The sequence below is a fragment of the Micromesistius poutassou genome (genome assembly GCF_964030765.1).
Source record: "Micromesistius poutassou genome assembly, chromosome: 14".
NCBI classification, from domain to species: Eukaryota; Metazoa; Chordata; class Actinopteri; order Gadiformes; family Gadidae; genus Micromesistius; species Micromesistius poutassou.
In genome coordinates, this window is record NC_140284.1 from 2,592,744 (window position 1) to 2,610,433 (window position 17,690).

Sequence of the window (17,690 nt, forward strand, 5' to 3'; positions counted from 1 at the left end):
GTAACGGATTTAGCTAGAAGCTAATTCCATCTGCAGTCCCTATCCCCGCACGTTGTGAATTCTGGCGCCAATCCGATGAATCAGAGCGGCGGGAGAACACCCACTCTTCCGCCGCGTTACGCAAGAGCCGCGGAGAGGAGAGAATCTGTGGCGAGGAGCGGGAGAGGAGCTCAACTCTAGAGGAGGCAAGAACGGTACAGCAACACTGCGGGAGTGTGACTCAACAACACCCAGCAGGCTGCGTGTGTGTGTGTGTGTGTGTGTGTGTGTGTGTGTGTGTGTGTGTGTGTGTGTGTGTGTGTGTGTGTGTGTGTGTGTGTGTGTGTGTGTGTGTGTGTGCCATTGGACAAAATCTAACTAATTGAAAATACATTTAAATTGGTAGACAAAATGAATAAATATAAATACTTGCATAATGATACAACGTGAGAAGCTGAGAATATTATAACGTGTGTGTGTGTGTGTGTGTGTGTGTGTGTGTGTGTGTGTGTGTGTGTGTGTGTGTGTGTGTGTGTGTGTGTGTGTGAATAAGAGAGAAAGCTAGATAGAGGAATATTATTTACAGCATTTCTTAAGGAGAACTTTGTTATTTTGATAAAATCGGATGTCTTTTGGTCATTTAAGGTCTTCAGTCGTCAGATAGCTGGGTTTACTTTTCAGAAAGGCGCATTTGTCCATCCATGGATGGTCTGTAATTAGAAGAGTTATGCTGACCCCTTGTGGTTAACACAGGAATCGTTTTTCCAGACATGGAACCTCAAACCGGTCGATATTCACATTACCGACTCGTTCCTCATGCCGGTGACATCCGATAATACAGTGTGCGTCATGCTTTATAACGCAACATCTGCTATGATGTCTTGTCCATCACTTATCTATAGATCCTTCTATGTAGACTGTTTCCACAATAATTTATAATAATAACCGTCGCCTCATCTCGTGGCCATCAGGCATGGATTTGATTCCTTCACACAGATCTCCATAATAAGTCTCATCATGCATACCATGGTAATCCAATACCATCACTGATATAAGGCATTCCGTACACACAACAGATCATATTTATACATACTCCTCAACAGGCTGGACTACAATATGTTCGATGATCATTTATCATTGACACATTGACACAATGTTCTCGGAAAGGCTCGGATTAGTCAAGTAAGAAAAGGATTAATTTGTCAAGATATGCGGCTCTTCATTGATATAATGCAAATGCTAAATTAAGTGGTCTACAATAGATGCCTCCACATTAAAGGATTTCACTTTTCAGAATTCACAAAAATTCACAGAGATCTACAGAACTGACTTCATCGTTGGGTAAATAAAACGTTTATTTTAAATGGTCTCTATGGCAAATCACATCTTAAAGCACGCTGTCCTGCTGTATTAAAAAAAAAAAATAGGCCTATATTGTAATCCTAATCGACCAGATAACATGTTTCAGATTCAGCCTCGGCCATACAAAGTACATGCCGGCTACTAATTAATTGACGTTTCAATTAGTTAATTAATTTAGGCGTTCGCATTGTATTACCGCAATGTCTTATAAGACTAACATTTAATATTTTGCGAATTATATATTTTTAAAACATGAAGTGGATGGATAATTGAGACGAATTGTTATTCATTAACAATCAGAAACAATTCGAAATCCAATAAATGTGTTTAGCCTAACGAAGTGAACCATGGGAGGGCGCTATTAATGCAGTAATGAGGGGATCGTGTGCGCATCAAGCCTCGCAATACACGAAGATAAAGGATAATAATAAAGGATAAAGACAGAAAAGGCGTCGCGACCTGACAATGCTCTTTCTGCGTTAGCCAATGTTATCTCTATTTGTTCAATGAGCGGAAAACGGGCCTGATTTACCAACTCTGGATTTCTCCTCATTATACCACACCTATCCTAAACGTCGATAGTGTTCTTCATTCGATCAAATCAAATCAAACCAAACCACCTGGTTCTCCCAGTAGTCTCCCTGCGGGGTCAGTCAGTTGTAGTGCCCGTTGGAGAGGCCGCTGATGCTGTTGACGCAGCTGATGTGCGCGGCGGACACGGGTCCGAAGGGCCCTGTGGGGGGCGGCAGGCTGTGGCTGTGGTACAGCGCCGCGGGGGGCGAGCCCGCCCAGTACGAGAACCCGGAACCGGGCCCCATGCCGGGGGTCACCAGGTTCAGCTTGGAGATCCCGGAGAAGGGCATCGGAGCGAAGTTACTCTGGAACTTGTAGATGGCCTGCTCCGTGGTGGACGGCTGGCACACCTGCGCCAGGCCGTGGAAGTCGAACTTGTAGGCGTAGCGCTTGCCGTGCACCTTGGTCATGATGTTTTTGTCGTAGTAGTAGCGCAGCGCGCGGCTCAGCTTGTCGTAGTTCATGTTGGGCTTGCTCTTGCGCTCCCCCCAGCGCCGCGCCACCTCGTCGGGGTCCATGAGCTTGAACTCCCCGTTGGTGCCCTCCCAGGCGATGCACGCCATGTTGCCGCTGTCCGACAGCAGCTCCAGGAGAAACTGCCAGAGCTGGATCTGCCCGCTGCCTGCGGGGCGCAAGAGGTCAGAACGCACGGGGAGGAGAGGTCAGAACGCAGGCTCACAGAGGGCCATGGATCAGAAGAAGCTTAGGGTCTGTTCATCAGTGGAATGTGTTAACACGAGCACATAACCTCCATATCACCACTATTACCCTGTAGGAGGAAGATAAAGTGAAAGAGAAAGTCCCTCAACCCTTAGGATATTCTGACCCTGAAGAGGTGCGAACAGAGCCATGACGCATGGCATCACCTGGTTCGATGAATTCAGTTTTCAAGAAATCGATTATCCGCTGATTAGGACGAAACATTTTCTTTATCAGGGCTACTGACTTATTAAGTGCATTATTCGTTGTGCTATAGTTATTATTAGTAGGCCTAGTAGTGTTTTTTATAATTGGTAGCCTATTATTATAATTAGTATTATTATGATCATTATTATTGTTGATATTATTTGTATAATTATTATGATTACTTATATTTTGCCTATTATTATTATTAGTAGTAGTAGTAGTAGTAGTAGTAGTAGTATTAACAATTTATTTTAATTACTATTATATAGCAGTATTAATAATATTAGTAGCCTATCATAATAGTAATAATGTTAGTATCATATCGATTGTGCTATCGTTGTTTCAACATAGCCTACATTAATCATGTAATTAGTTAAAAATATAAAGTAACATGCAGCTGTCCTTCTTGAGGACAGTGAACAGAGAACAGTCAAACCTTTGTATCGCTTACCTTTCTGCACTCCGGTGTTGATCGGAGCCCAGGGCGTTCCTTTGCTTTCCTTCAACAGATTCTCTGTCGGGTCTAAAAGAAAATAAACAAATGGTCAATACCATCAAAAAGATATCGCCTATTATCTAACACAGAGAAAATAAAAAATGACCACAATTATAAAATGGGCCTATAATAGGCTAACATAAATGTGTGGATCTTCAGGTTGTTTCCTAATCCCCCTCATCGTGAGGTCTCAGGCTCCTCTCCCTGCGGCTCGAGGCTCCAGCCTCAGGAAACGCGTCCAGGAAAAAGGATATCCGATTTCCGACAAAGAGGAGACGAGCTTTCAGACTGGAACGAACAAACCCGTGAGGTGGGACCAGCGAATCAGGGACAGAGGACCTCGGCTAAACCCTCTCTTCCTCTATATCAGGAGAATAAAAGCCGTATGAGCCCATAATGTGAACAAGAGGACCAACCTGAGAGATACATGTTGAACATGAGCTGTCCTCCGCAGTCCTGTCTCATTGTGTTGGGATGCTCACGACGGCTGGGATTTCATTTCGGTGGTGGTGGGTAAAGATTTTTATTAAACTTTATCTCATAACTGAGATCTGGAATAAAGGCGGTGGACAGATGGAAGTTTCTAGGCAACTGTCACTGGCCCCCATCTCTGAGACAATATTCAGACAGCAATTTCCCCTGGTGCATTGCTTTAATTAAAAGAGCAATTTACCTCTGTCAAGGCGCCCGGTGCTCACAATAAAAAGAGCCGATAGGATTGGGCCTTATCAATGCGCCATCACAGTTTAATAAAGTTTCCGCGTTAAGATCTCCGTTTCTATGGTGAATTGAAGTGTTTGACATGGAAACCAGTTCAGATCCTGCTCACTTTTCCACCTCTTTACCTCTCGGCAAACAACAAAGTCTCGTTTCATGTTGGGGGTAAAAAGCATATTTACCTTAAATACACGCCCCAGTGCGCATGAGAAAACAGAACATTTGGACCGTCTGTTTGTGTGTTTAAGGTTATATATATAGTGTTATATAGCTTCAATAAGGCGGGATGGGCTTATTGTAACAGCAGGACCTCTGGTCGTCGTCGATGTGCCCACATGACCACACGTATAGAGGACGTGGATGGCTTATTATGCAAAAAGATAAACGTTTCTTATATTGCTTAGCATATAATATATATAACAGAAAAAACGACGATTGCACATATGCTCATGCTTTTAGACTCCTTGTGATTAAGAGGGATACAACATCGTCTGTAGGCCTATTCAACTCGATTTGGATATGCAACACAAAAAACGAAACCCATAAACTAAATGTGATTGTATTATTTTATTGTCAACATACAGACATGGCTATTACAAGGTTATAATGTATTTATTTATTCCTGAAGTTATATTAACAGCAATTAGCCGATAATAATAATAATTATAGCCTAATAATAATAATAATAATAATAATAATAATAATAATAATAATAATGCCTAATATTAACAGAAGAAAATAATAATAATAATAATAATAAAAATTGCGTTAGCTTACATGATGCCTTGTTAGGCTAAATGAAAAATTGTCTCCCCAATGTTCCCATAGGCCAAGTGGCTAAAAACAGGTAAAAGGTCAAAGGGGCTGAAGGCCCTATGACGCAGCGGGCCAACGGACCAAGCTGAACCGTCGCTGAAAAGCGTTCATTGGGCCCTCATGACTGTCGGCAGTATTCCCGGTATTCCCAGACCGTGTTATACCGAGGATGGATATATTCCACCTTGAAAAACGATGTCTTGTTTTAATGAGGCTATGCGCATAAACAGTGTTATTAAATGAAGTAGCCTACGACAAGACTGAATGAAATAAGCGGGGACATAACTTGGACCACATATCGTAAACCTAAAGAACACGACCTGCTGCTGTTTCATCCCTTACTGTTAGTTTAAACATTAAACCGATTAAAACTAACTCGATCCTCGTCCTTGGCTCTTTTTTAATCCAGTTTCCACTTTGAAGCTTATTTTAATGTCCAGGCTTATTTAACTGAGTAGGCATTTGTTCCTGTAGGCCTAACAGTGCTTGAGTGCTTCACTGCTTATGTTTCTCGAGGGATCCGTTTCAAAGTCAAAGTCAAAGTAACCATGTAGTAAGGTGTCGCTGTCTGAGTCGCTCCCAGAGCGTGTTTTACCAAACCGCCTTTCTGAAAGATGGATGCAGACTATCGCTCTCTGCTGGTCGGGAAAGTTATCGCCATCACGCAGGCGCAGAGGAGGGTACGTGCGTTGAGACACGTACGTGTCTCAACCTGCTGTGTGTCCCCCTTTTGGCCGCAGCAGGCCGTCTCCGTGGCGGCCTGCTCTTTGACGCTGGTCCGGGGCTTCAGGGCCTAAAGGCTCATGTATGCTCTTATCCTTCCTGCTCTGAATAGAGACATGTAGAGAATGTAGACATTGTGTGGAAATTGTAGAACTATGTGCTGCAGGCTCAGTTAGTTTGTTCATGCAAACTTGATTAATAATAAAGGTCAGGTTATATTATTTATTACATGCGTTTGAATGTAGGTCTACCAAAATGTAAAAGTAAAAAAATAATAAGGTTTACTCCAGCTAAAGGACTAAATACTCCAGCAAAACATGAGTCTACCATACATTTAGTAAGTGGCACATTATCTAGATTCATCCTAGAACCACTGGTAGCCTGTAGTGTCTCTAAGCTCAGTAGAGATGGCCCTGGTGGAGTGGAGCTCTGAGATGCAGTCTGGTGTCTCTCGTTGTGTCTCTGACAGATCCAAGTAGGTGTGTCTCTGGCATACCAGACTTGCTTTAGCTGCCTGTGTTCAAATACAGTCGCAGGCAACTTAAAACAAGCCTCGAAAGCTAGATTGTATATGGACATGGATCCTCATGGTAGTCGCCCATCCTACCGACAACAAGTCTCAATGATCACAAACACAAATGCATGCACTTTAATGAAGATGCATTGAAGAATAGCTCATTGGGATTACGTTTATAAAAATAGACCTATCAATTAAAATAAAATTAATTTATGTTGGGTTGCTATTTCGTTCATATAGGTAAGAAATAGCAACCCAAAATAATAATCCTTATCCTATTATATTCTTCTTCAAATGAATGGAAAAAAATACAATTAAATAGTTAAATTATAATTATTATTATAAATAAGTAAAATAATGATCAATAAAAATGTGATTTTTAATGTGTTAATAAAGGATTACTACTCCTAAACTATTGTGGTTCGTCAACGTACCTGAGAGCGGGTGAGCTGGAGTCACTGATAGCAGCAGCCTGACGTCTGTAGTCCTACGGCCTGACTGCTGGCTGCTCTCGCTGCGTCGTTTTAATCAGTCACAGCCACAGGAATGTGTATTTGAGAAAGGTGTGTGTTTGGTTGAACATTCATTAAAAGATCCTGGTTTGGGTGTGGGACTGTTGCCTGCGTCGCTCCGAGGCTCGTGACAGGTGTTGACTGGTGAGTGGGTGTGTGTGTCTCCAACACGGAGCTCCACGTCCTGGTGAGGAGGCCGCTAGTAAACAAACGGACGGATTTGCTCAAGGATGTCGATGAACCGAAGTCACATACACGAGCACACTGACCGCTGCCAGGCACGACGTGGGCCGCAGGCAGGAGGTAAACAGAGGTATATAGAGTGAATTTGAGAGGAATATTTTGCGCCTATAGCGATTCTTCCATAAGCACCGTGTTGTGGTCAGGTTACATTGCGTGTGTATTGCTGTATGGGGTGTCGCAATATCCGTTTCAGAAAGGAAGTAGGCCTACATTACACATTATTTGAAAAACTTCAGAACAATATTTGGGAAGTATATGCAAAAAATGCGGCTATGCAAAATTAGCAAAAATCCAAACCTACTGGCAGTCGGCCAAGAATCAGAACGATTGGCACCGTTTTTAGTTTGGCACCATCTTGAATCACAGAATATTTCCTTCAAAAGGACGCTTTGCACATTGCCATTGCATTTTGATGTGTTACTATTATTCAGTCATTTTGAATACACTTTAACTGAGAATCACTCATTAATAACTGAATCCATTAAGGTGAAGGTATAAAGGTCACCACCAACAGATGCAGCCCCGAGGACAGTGGGAATTCAACCCAGAACTCTTCACTACCTCATGTATCCTGCTATCCCCCCATGTTGCTGCGGTGCACAAGTAATGACGAAGCGACAGACCACTCATGTTTCAGTCTCCATTTTGAAGAAAAGCCTTTATTGCCATGAATGCGAACGCAAGCTAGCAGCAGAAGGTAAGATCAATACAATATGCAATAGAGAGAAGGATAGCCAGGCCGCCCGCTCAGTGTGCCGGTGGGGGCTTGGGGTGGGCGCCGGGCCCGGAGCTGGAGGGCTGGGGGGGTGGTGGTGTCGGGCTGGGTGGGGTCGGAGGGCTTTAGTGCTGGATCCTGCGGATGGACTGCACCTGGTTGGTGTGAGCCTGGGTGCTGTACTCGTTGTAGTGCCTGTACTCGCCCTGGTGCCTGTCCCTCTCCATGATGTACTGGTATCCACGGTAACCGGGGAACTGGTAGGCCACCCAGCTGGAGAGGGGGGAGACGGAGGGAGGGGGAGAGTGAGAGAGTTGGACTGGTGGTAAGATGTGCCGATCCAGTGAAATCAGCAGCCGTCACTAATGAAAAGGTTGCGTGTTTGAATAGTAATCATGGGAGGAATCCCAGGGGATTAGCGGAAGAGAAGGACAGAAATATGATAGGGAGAGAGAGAGAGAGAGAGAGAAGAGAGAGAGAGAGAGAAGAGCTGGTCCTCTGCGGTATACTTACGCGCCAGAGTTGACCTTAATGGAGGCCACCTCCTTGCTGCACCAGCCCATGGCCTGCAGGGAAGGGTAGTCATCGCACATCTCAAACTTGCGACCCTGGAAGTCCTCGCACTCGTACAGGGTGACCTTGCTGTCACTGTGGTTCTGTGGGGAGAGCGAGGGAGAGGGAGGGAGGGAGATGGGGAGAGAGAAATGGAAAGTGAACCCGTGGGTCCATCCATCATCGTTCATGTGACACCCAGCCCTGAGCTCTCATTGGCCGTTCCCTTCCAAGTCCTACTCCCTTCTTGTTGATTTGTCTTGATCAAGATTCAACCATTTATTTCATTATTATTTTGATATCTCAATGCGTTTATATATATATATATATATATATTTCTAGGGGGGCTTACGGCGGACTTGATGGGCCTGAAAGAGAGCAGATGCTCGGTTCTGTAGCCGCTGTTTCCGCTCCAGGCCTCGTAGCGGGGGTAGTCTCCCTTCTCCAGGATGAACTGCTGGCCCTGGAACTCAGGGTACTCATAGCCCACCCAGCTAGAGAGGGGGAGAGAGAGAGGAGAGAGGAGAGAGGCGGAGGAGGAAGGAGGAGAGAGGGGAGAGAAATAGAGAGGAGCAGTGGAGGATGAGGAGGGAGGAGATAGGAGGGAGGGAGGAGAAGGAGATGGTGGAAATATAGAATAGAAGAATAACGGAATCATTTATAAAGCAATATCAATTAAACGTATCAGTCAAAAAAAGAAAGGCAACCACAAAGAAAAAGGCATGCACACATTGGACCTATACTCTCTCGGTCTCCCCCACCTCTCCTTTTCTCTCCCTCTGTATCTGCTGCATAATACCACCAAAGGAACAAAAAACACATGCTCACAAGCAAACAGTGGGTGAGGGGAGAGCCGGCCAGAGAGGCGGTCCGTGCGGTGCAACAGTGGCGGGGTTCGGCTAAACAATAGTGCTCAACGCCGTCTTTATGAATTGCCTTTAGCGAAAAACCGCGCTTGTCTCCCTTTTGTCAGTGCGAACACAAAGCCCAGAGCAAACATTAACGTTGCTGTTCACCGCTGCTGCCTGCGCCCAGCCCCCTTATCTGATCTCCAGTCAGTCAGCCATTCTGGCTCAGCCGCCAGCTGCACGCTGGCCGTGTAGGGCTGTGATACGCGGCGCCAGCTCACAGTCAGACCCAGCAGCCAGCCCCCGCACACAGCCCGGCTACGTGGTGTAACCTGCTCTCCTGGCTGTGGGCGTGGGGCTCACATCAGGGCTGCCTGGTCACCCGGAGGCTCAAAGAAACACTAAATCAATATTGTTACTGCTAACGGTGTGTAAGCTGTGTGTATAGACTGTGTCACACTGTATCGCCTCATCACGGCCCACCTCTCACCGGAGGCCACAGGGACCCTGACAGTTGAGAAGGATTGCAGGGTCGCTGTATATTCTGCATATCGGCTCTTCTATATTCTATACTCTAGATTTTAGGGCTGCTCTGAATTTCACCTCAATTCCAGATGGCCAGTGCTCCTTTGAATTCATTTACTGTCTAATTCTAATGGTGTTCTGTATATCCTACACCCATCTCACTACCCATAACATAATATACCTGTAATGTACAGTATAATTGTGGTTTTATGAGGGGGGAGGGGGGACTTACGGTCCGTTCTCGACCTTCATGGAGCGGATCTTGTTGAAGCCCCTCTCCATGATGTTCTGGCACTCCAGCATGAACTCGCAACGCTTGCCCTGGAAGTTCTCCTCCTCCCACACGGTGATCTTGAACTGACCCATCTGCTCCATCTGCTGAGTGTTCATGGTGGCTGTTGGTTGGCTGGCTCTTACGAGTGATGCTTTCTGCCCACGACACAGGGAAGGAAGAGGTTTGGAAATAGAGCCACAACATCGAGCCTGGTTTGTTGTTGTGTATAGAAATTTGTGAAACATTGGAAAAAACAAGTTGGAAAAAACGAGAGAGAATTCTACACCTAATTCCAAGCTAACTTGGCCCAAACATTCCTATTGTAGATCCATTGAGTGCCATTTCAGCTCTAGGTGTAATCTTTTTTAGCTTTGCGAGCATGAAACAAAAAGCTGATTTAAAAACCTTAGCCTATAAAACAGAATTCCAGCTCTTTTGGAATACAACATCAGTCAGCCCCCTCAGATCCTCCTGATTTTCAACTTGTTATCCACTAGCAATGTCAAACCAAACTGTGTCCCAAAGCCATCGAAACAGTTTCATTTGGTAGATTTCCTCCCCCCAGTTTAACCAAACTGTACCCCCCACACCCCTTCCCCTACATGAGGCAGGTAGGCAGCTATGAATAGGTAGGTATAGGTAGATAGGTATAGGTAGGCAGGGAGGAATAGGTAGGTAGGTAGGTAGGCAGGGAGCAATAGGTAGGCAGGTGGGTTGAGATACTCACAGACAGTACTGAGAAGGGACAGATCCAGTATAATTATGTCAGTGTTGGGAACGCGGCCCTGGTTTTATAGCGGCCGGCCCGTGAGCCTTGCACACTCAGCAGCTGAGCGGGCCCCGCTGAAAGAGGGGGGGAATGCGCCGGCGCTTTGTGGGGGCTCCCGCGGCCCATTGTCCGCAGAGCCCCAAAGTGACTGAATCATCAGTATGCTCAGTGGTCGGACCAGCGGCCACCTGACGCAGGGACACACAATGGCAACACACTGACACGACATTTTGATCACTGACTACTGAATAGACGCATTATTGTGGACTGATCTCTCTCTCTCTCTCTCTCTCTCTCTCTCTCTCTCTCTCTCTCTCTCTCTCTCTCTCTCGGAGTAGGTAGGGACATGGTTGAATGGTCTGATGAACAGCAGAGAGACAATACTAGGGCGTCTCCTAAATCCAAGGAGAGTTATTCTACATGTTATTTTCTACCACATACAGAGATGGGTCAATGTGTACCTAACATGGCTCCGTACATAAGGGGGGATTTAGACTTGCAGACTTGGGTAATTTTTTGGACAAAGTGCATCATCTGATGTGTTTTAGTTATTATTTTCTCAACACATGATAGAAGGTCAATGATTGCCAAATTATTCAGGGCAATGTGTTTATTCCACTACCAACATCAACATACATAACTTTTAAATGTGTTTAGTGCAAACATTGTGGACACACTGAGGCCCATTTTTATATATTTCAAAGAAATGGCCCCGTGTGATGGGATTTCAGTTGGAGTCATTTAGTTTATTCCTTGGAATCACACAAACAATTGTTTGTTTCATTCATATTTGAGATTATAAACAATTTACGCAGGAGGAATCCAAACCAATACAAATAAGACCAAAAAGATAACAATGCAGAACCTTTCAGACTACAACTAGAACAATGCAGTTCAGTTTGCTCTCTTTGTTTGTCCATGAGGTAGATGTATTGTCATGTAAAACCTGGGGTGATGTGGTGTGTGTGTGTGTGTGTGTGTGTGTGTGTGTGTGTGTGTGTGTGTGTGTGTGTGTGTGTGTGTGTGTGTATATACATGTGTCTGTGTGTGTGCGTGCGTGTGTGCGTGCGTACGTGCGTGTTTGCGTGCTTGTGTGTGTGTTTGACAGGGCGTGACATCATGAGTCCACCAGAACAATTTCATTGCCAATTTTTTTTTTGATACACTATAAATTTTCATTGTCCACTCATTGTATTCTTTATAACATACAGATCTATTAACATACAATACAAATACTGGTTGGCTAACATTTAACCACATTTGTCTAATACATGTGTCTAATAAATATATTTGTGGCTGTGAGTTAACTATATACTAATAAATAGAAAACTGTTGTTTATTATGTTCTTTCATGACCTAACACCAGTTAGACCCAACAACTGATTTTGCTTTAATAGTGGCTTCCAGTCATAAGAAGAAAAGTCAGGCTGTATGTCAAAACTGTATCTTTGGTGACATCTAGTGGTGAATATAACATCCACACATTAAATATTTGTATATATATATATTTGTAGATTCAGCTCAATGTGTATTTGGTGGTTTATAGAAGCAACCATCTCAATGGCCCCTATTAACTGAGGAAAAAGAGAGGTAGAGAAAGCGAAAGATTGAAAGTGAAAAAGAGACAGACGGAGACAGAGGGAGAGAGAGAGAGAGAGAGAGAGAGAGAGAGAGAGAGAGAGAGAGAGAGAGAGAGAGAGAGCAAGGGGGTCGACACCAGTTCAGTCTTGACACTAGAGCAGGTGATGGCCAGGTGAATGGAAAGACAACAACATAGACACAGCTGTTGTACTTGTGTATCTTTTGTGTGTGTGTGTGTGTGTGTGTGGTCTGTCGTCCCTTTCCATATGATCTTATTAAATTAGTCTGCGGTAGGTCACTCCTTTTGCATGCATGAACAGACCCAATCCCACCCCTCACACACACACACACACACACACACACACACACACACACACACACACAATCCTACACACAGCTTATTTACCAGTCAAATTCACCTAGATGTATTTGCATGTATCCTTAACATTGGATTCCAGTGTATGTAGTTCTCTTCTCTGAAACACAGTGAAGCTACTGTGTGTGTGTGTGTGTGTGTGTGTGTGTGTGTGTGTGTGTGTGTGTGTGTGTGTGTGTGTGTGTGTGTGTGTGTGTGTGTGTGTGCATGTGTGCCTGTGTGCCTGTGTGTGTGTGTGTGTGTGTGTGTGTGTGTGTGTGTGTGTGTGTGTGTGTGCACTGCCTATGCATGTTCCTGATGCATTAACACATGAACTGATGAGCAGACTAGCTCACCATGGTAACTGAAGCCTTGGGTTCTCTGACTCACTCCCAGTGTGGATTTAGACGGAGAGACACAAGACTTCTGATTGGTACAGCACCAGAACACCTGTAGGAGTTCAGTGTCGTTTGCCCTTTTCTGGGTTGTTTTGAGCTAGAATGGTTTTGTCTTTAGGCGATTACACTCTCAACATAATTAAATCATGAGGCAAAAAAAAAAGAGAAACGTCATTTCCTGTCTATAACATACATTTATTAAATACACTTCATAAAATACAAGGGACAGGTCTGAGTTGAGGTCTACTTAGGCAAATGGACCATTTAATGAATCAACAAGAGATACACCTACACACACATAAAGATAGGCAATCACACACTCACACACACGCACACACACTCAGACACACACGCATGCACGCGTACAAGCACACACACACTGTCCATGGCCTGCTTCAGGTGGGAGGTTGCTATAGAGACTAATCCAGGTGCGGACAAAGGGGACAGGTTGTGGCAGGCGACATCTGCTCAGAACACCTCTGCTCAGCCCTCACTGGCCCGAGGAAACACCGCAGAGTCCCTGGACGGACATAAGAACTGGAATCTGTATGACCTAGTCACTGGAAATCAACCAGATACAGCAACACTGGAGTCAATTTGACCTAGTCACTGGAATCTATTTGACCTAGTCAGTGTTATTAATGTGAACGAGCTACTGGAATCAACCTGAGACATAGATACTGGAATCACCATGACATAGACACTGGAATCACCATGACATAGACACTGGAATCACCATGACATAGACACTGGAATCACCATGACATAGACACTGGAATCACCATGACATAGACACTGGAATCACCATGACATAGACACTGGAATCACCATGACATAGACACTGGAATCACCATGACATAGACACTGGAATCACCATGACATAGACACTGGAATCACCATGACATAGACACTGGAATCTATATAATTTACAACATTGTACTGAAATTAATTGTTGTGTTTGGAAAATCCAGTTTAACACTGGAAATACGTTATAAATACAAACTAAATCTACAAAATAAACATGTAGAGACCTGGGAGCCGCCCCATACATCTTTATTCAGTAGTATTTATTCAGACAGGGCTAAAGACAAACAAACACACAGACAAACACAAACAAACACGGACAGCTGTGCGTACGGAGGGAGTGGAAGAGCAGGACCGCCCCACTAAACAACACCTTGAGGTGCTGGATGATTTGTATAAATGATTTATGTAGCTCCATATTGTTATATGGAGAACACGACTACAATAAAACTACAATTCCCACCAACTCCTCTTGTAGGTCAGATTTGGCACAAGTAGCAGTTAACACCTTCATGGCTGCCATGTGCTCCTCTGGAGCTGAGCACAGGTCTTCTCTGAGCAGGAGAACCACAGTGGCTTTAAACAAACCAACACCTGCTCGCCTGGAGGCACGTGTTATAGGTAAACATTGTCTTTTTTCCTATTAAAAGGAATATGTTTAATTGATTTGACCACTAAAGGAAGCTTTCCTTCGTCCTGATTAAAAAGAAGAGTACAAATTGTCAAATCATTTCCTACTATCAAGAGAATAGCTCAGAAATACTTAACAAGTAACCAAGACACTATCGCACTAATGTACTGACAATAGTATATAATGTTTAACTGATTAAGCAAAAACAAAAAAAGGTCTGTACTTTAGGCTGCAGTTCAAGGCTACAACAGCTTGAGTGACTACATTGGGAAAGGAAACGTGTCTATTTGTAAGTAAGTAGGCTACATATTAAAAAAGAATTACACTTTGTGCGCATAACATAGGGTGGAAATTCCCTGTGGCACCAGTGTGTGACCAGCCCAGGTGATGTCATCAGTAAAAGGCTCTGTTCCAACCAATCAGGTTGGAACCCATCGACACTGGCATTTGCATTACTCTTTATTATCGCTAACCTCCTAACTGTCAGAGGAAACACACGCAGCCTGGGGTTGGTGCTAACTGTCGCGCACACTCACGCACAGACCTGCACACATACGCACATGACACATGGAGGAGGACATGCACGCACACAGACACACACACAGATACATAGAGACAAATGCAGACACAAACACAGATTAAGACACAGAAACACAGGAACAAACACAGACACACACATGCAGAAACAGACACATGAATTCAAACGTGTGTGTGTGTGTGTGTGTGTGTGTGTGTCATGTATGTGACACACACACACACACACACACACACACACAGCCCTGGGGGTAGCTCTCATCGTATCCCAGGTTCGTCAGCAGTTGAGCAGGCACCACAGATGTAATCACCTTCCCACTGGTGATATAAAGTAGTTCTCATGATACAGATGTGACGGGAACACACTGGAGGGTTCATGGGGTAATGGAGGAGACAGCAAAAGCCATTCGGTTTGAGGAACATTTGCTTGTAGGGTATTTATTTGATCTCATATAGGTTATCCATTAGGAAGGAAACTTTGAGTGGAAAAGCATCATGAGATCAATAAGGAAAGGTTTGGCCTGTGATGCGTACCTGGTTTGCTCTGCTACTTTCTACTTTCTTTCACAGAATTATAAGTGTAGGGTCATTACCAGGTAAAGACAGTGAAAGGAACAGTAACTTGGTAACCCAAGTATCTGGGTTACCGCGTAATCACAGTGGTTAGCTGGTGGGTGAATTTCAAGCAACTGTGACAAAATGCTTATAATGGATGCTAATTACAGGGGTCACTGTAAATAGAGACTGAAATATTAAGCTAACAACTGCTTCCGTTTCTGATTAGCTTGCATGGACACGTCTGAAGAGTTAAGACAGGCCACTGTCTTAACAGTGCACCTGCGTGTTTACAAAGGTCTTCAGCACACTGAACCATTTGATGTTTGTTTTTTTTGGACTGGTTTGTGTTTGATAAAACAAAAGGAGTCACTTATCTATTCACAGGCACAGGTGACCAGCAGCATATCGTGTGCCTGCAGCTAGGGTGGATGTGGAAGCCGGTGAGCTGGGAGGAGCCTCCCAGCAGGACCAGTTAGGATAATCAGGCCCAAGCACGAGCTCAGTAACCAGGATACAGAGCAGTGCGAGCCTCCCCTTCCTCCAGCTTTAAGCAAATATTTACTGGAGCTTTTTGAGCTGAGGCAAATAGAGCCACTGCTGAATGATGAAGTCTTTTTACATGTGTTGTCACCTGATGTCTCCATGTATTTTTTCAGAGTAAGCGTAAGCAGTTGATTTATTTGTTACGTTGTTAGTCAGGTGATTGAATTAGTGAATTAGTAATTGTTTGGTTGTATTGAAATAATATGAATACAAATAAAGGGATGTTGTGCCATTGTAAACCTTTTAATACAATAATAGTGATGTTATGGAAATAAGAGTATATTGTGTTGGTTTGGTTGTTCGTACCTATTTTGCCACATGTAGTGTTTATTATGTGAAGGAAATTAACATAATAAAGGCCTAGTGTACTGTTTACTGTGGATTATATTCACCATTGGTTATTAAACAGGAACTACAGGAATAGCCTATTGATATTTTAATTATGACTAACTTAGAAAATATGGACAAATATTTGGATACTATCTAGTTTTTCAGTTGCTTGTCTTGTACAAACAATAAGAAAAGAGGAAGGTGTCTTTTGTGGAAGAAGAAAGGTTGGCAATCATACAGATCATGGTTGAGGATTTAGTTTAGTCAATGATGAAGCACGAAGAGTCAAATCCTTTTTATGGTCTCCTAGCAACTGTGGGTGACTTGGTATTAGCCTTTCAACATTTATCTTTGCTGAGTCAAATAACTTTACCAACAGGTAGAAGTACCGTCCTTTGTTGGACAGTTAGGGAAAATGCTAAAGACAGATTTATCCATAAATCTGTTTAACAGGTTTAACAAAATTTTAACAACTTTTCTATGAATGAGACTTGCAAAATATTTCCATTAATAAACCGAGAATCTCAGGTTTATTCAAATAAGCAGAACAATATTATAGCCAGACTGGTAAATATGTATATACATATATATATATATATATATATATATATATACAGTATATAAACAAAAATGAAAGAGAAATGTGTATTGTTTCTCCTTTTTTCCAAACTGAGACGTTACGAGCGATAAAACCAAACTATTAAACAATAAAGTGTGGAAATGGCGGACTGCTTTCAAGTATTCAAATGGCAGATGCTCCCTATCAGATAACTGTATGTGTGTGTGTGTGTGTGTGTGTGTGGGATGTGTTTTTTGGATGTGTGTGTGTGTGTGTGTGTGTGTGTGTGTGTGTGTGTGTGTGTGTGTGTGTCTGTCTGTGTGTGTGTGAGGTTAATGGTTAGTTAAAGATTAACATAACCTTCCATTAAGCCCCAGCGCTGCCCTGGCTGATGGAGCCTGCAGCCTGTGTGCGTGATGCGGGGCAGGGGGATAATGAATAGACCCACAGTGGAAAACACGCTATCTCCATGCCCGGCCCAAATGGGAAAATTATTTTCCCATTTGGGTGGGGGGGGGGGGGGGGGGGGGGGGGGGGATGCTTTAGTGCATCATGTCAAAGGAGAAAAAAACAATAGCCTTTTTGACTCTACAAAGGTTAACAAAAACTACCCTGACCAGTTCTCAGACGATGAGGATGGAAAAGGAGAAACAAAAAACTATCCATGAAATGTGGATGTTGTATGCAAACATAATTCTACACGGCCTATTTTACAGGAAGATATATATTTTTTTTTCAGTTTACATTTTTATAATTTGCTGCCTTACTATTGTTTTTCATTATTGCCATAATACTAAACAAAAAGTTTACAATGACTCTATGTTGAATCTTAGTCTATTCTCCAGTAAAGGGGAAATAATGCAACGTGCA

At 43.5% G+C, this 17,690-nt stretch overlaps 2 protein-coding genes across 2 annotated transcripts; both read right to left on the bottom strand.

The window, feature by feature from the left end:
• Positions 1–1,994: 1,994 nt before the first annotated feature.
• On the bottom strand, positions 1,995–3,781 carry fev (FEV transcription factor, ETS family member; the record flags this gene model as incomplete). Its single annotated transcript, XM_084478283.1, has 3 exons — positions 1,995–2,536; positions 3,272–3,343; positions 3,733–3,781. 3 exons carry the CDS (start codon positions 3,779–3,781, stop codon positions 1,995–1,997), a joined length of 663 nt encoding a protein of 220 aa, XP_084334409.1.
• A 3,903-nt stretch (positions 3,782–7,684) lies between these two features.
• Positions 7,685–9,874, bottom strand: cryba2b (crystallin, beta A2b; the record flags this gene model as incomplete). The annotated part of the gene is made up of 4 exons (XM_084478284.1): positions 7,685–7,832; positions 8,073–8,215; positions 8,464–8,605; positions 9,717–9,874. 4 exons carry the CDS (start codon positions 9,872–9,874, stop codon positions 7,685–7,687), a joined length of 591 nt encoding a protein of 196 aa, XP_084334410.1.
• Between the last annotated feature and the right edge of the window lie 7,816 nt (positions 9,875–17,690).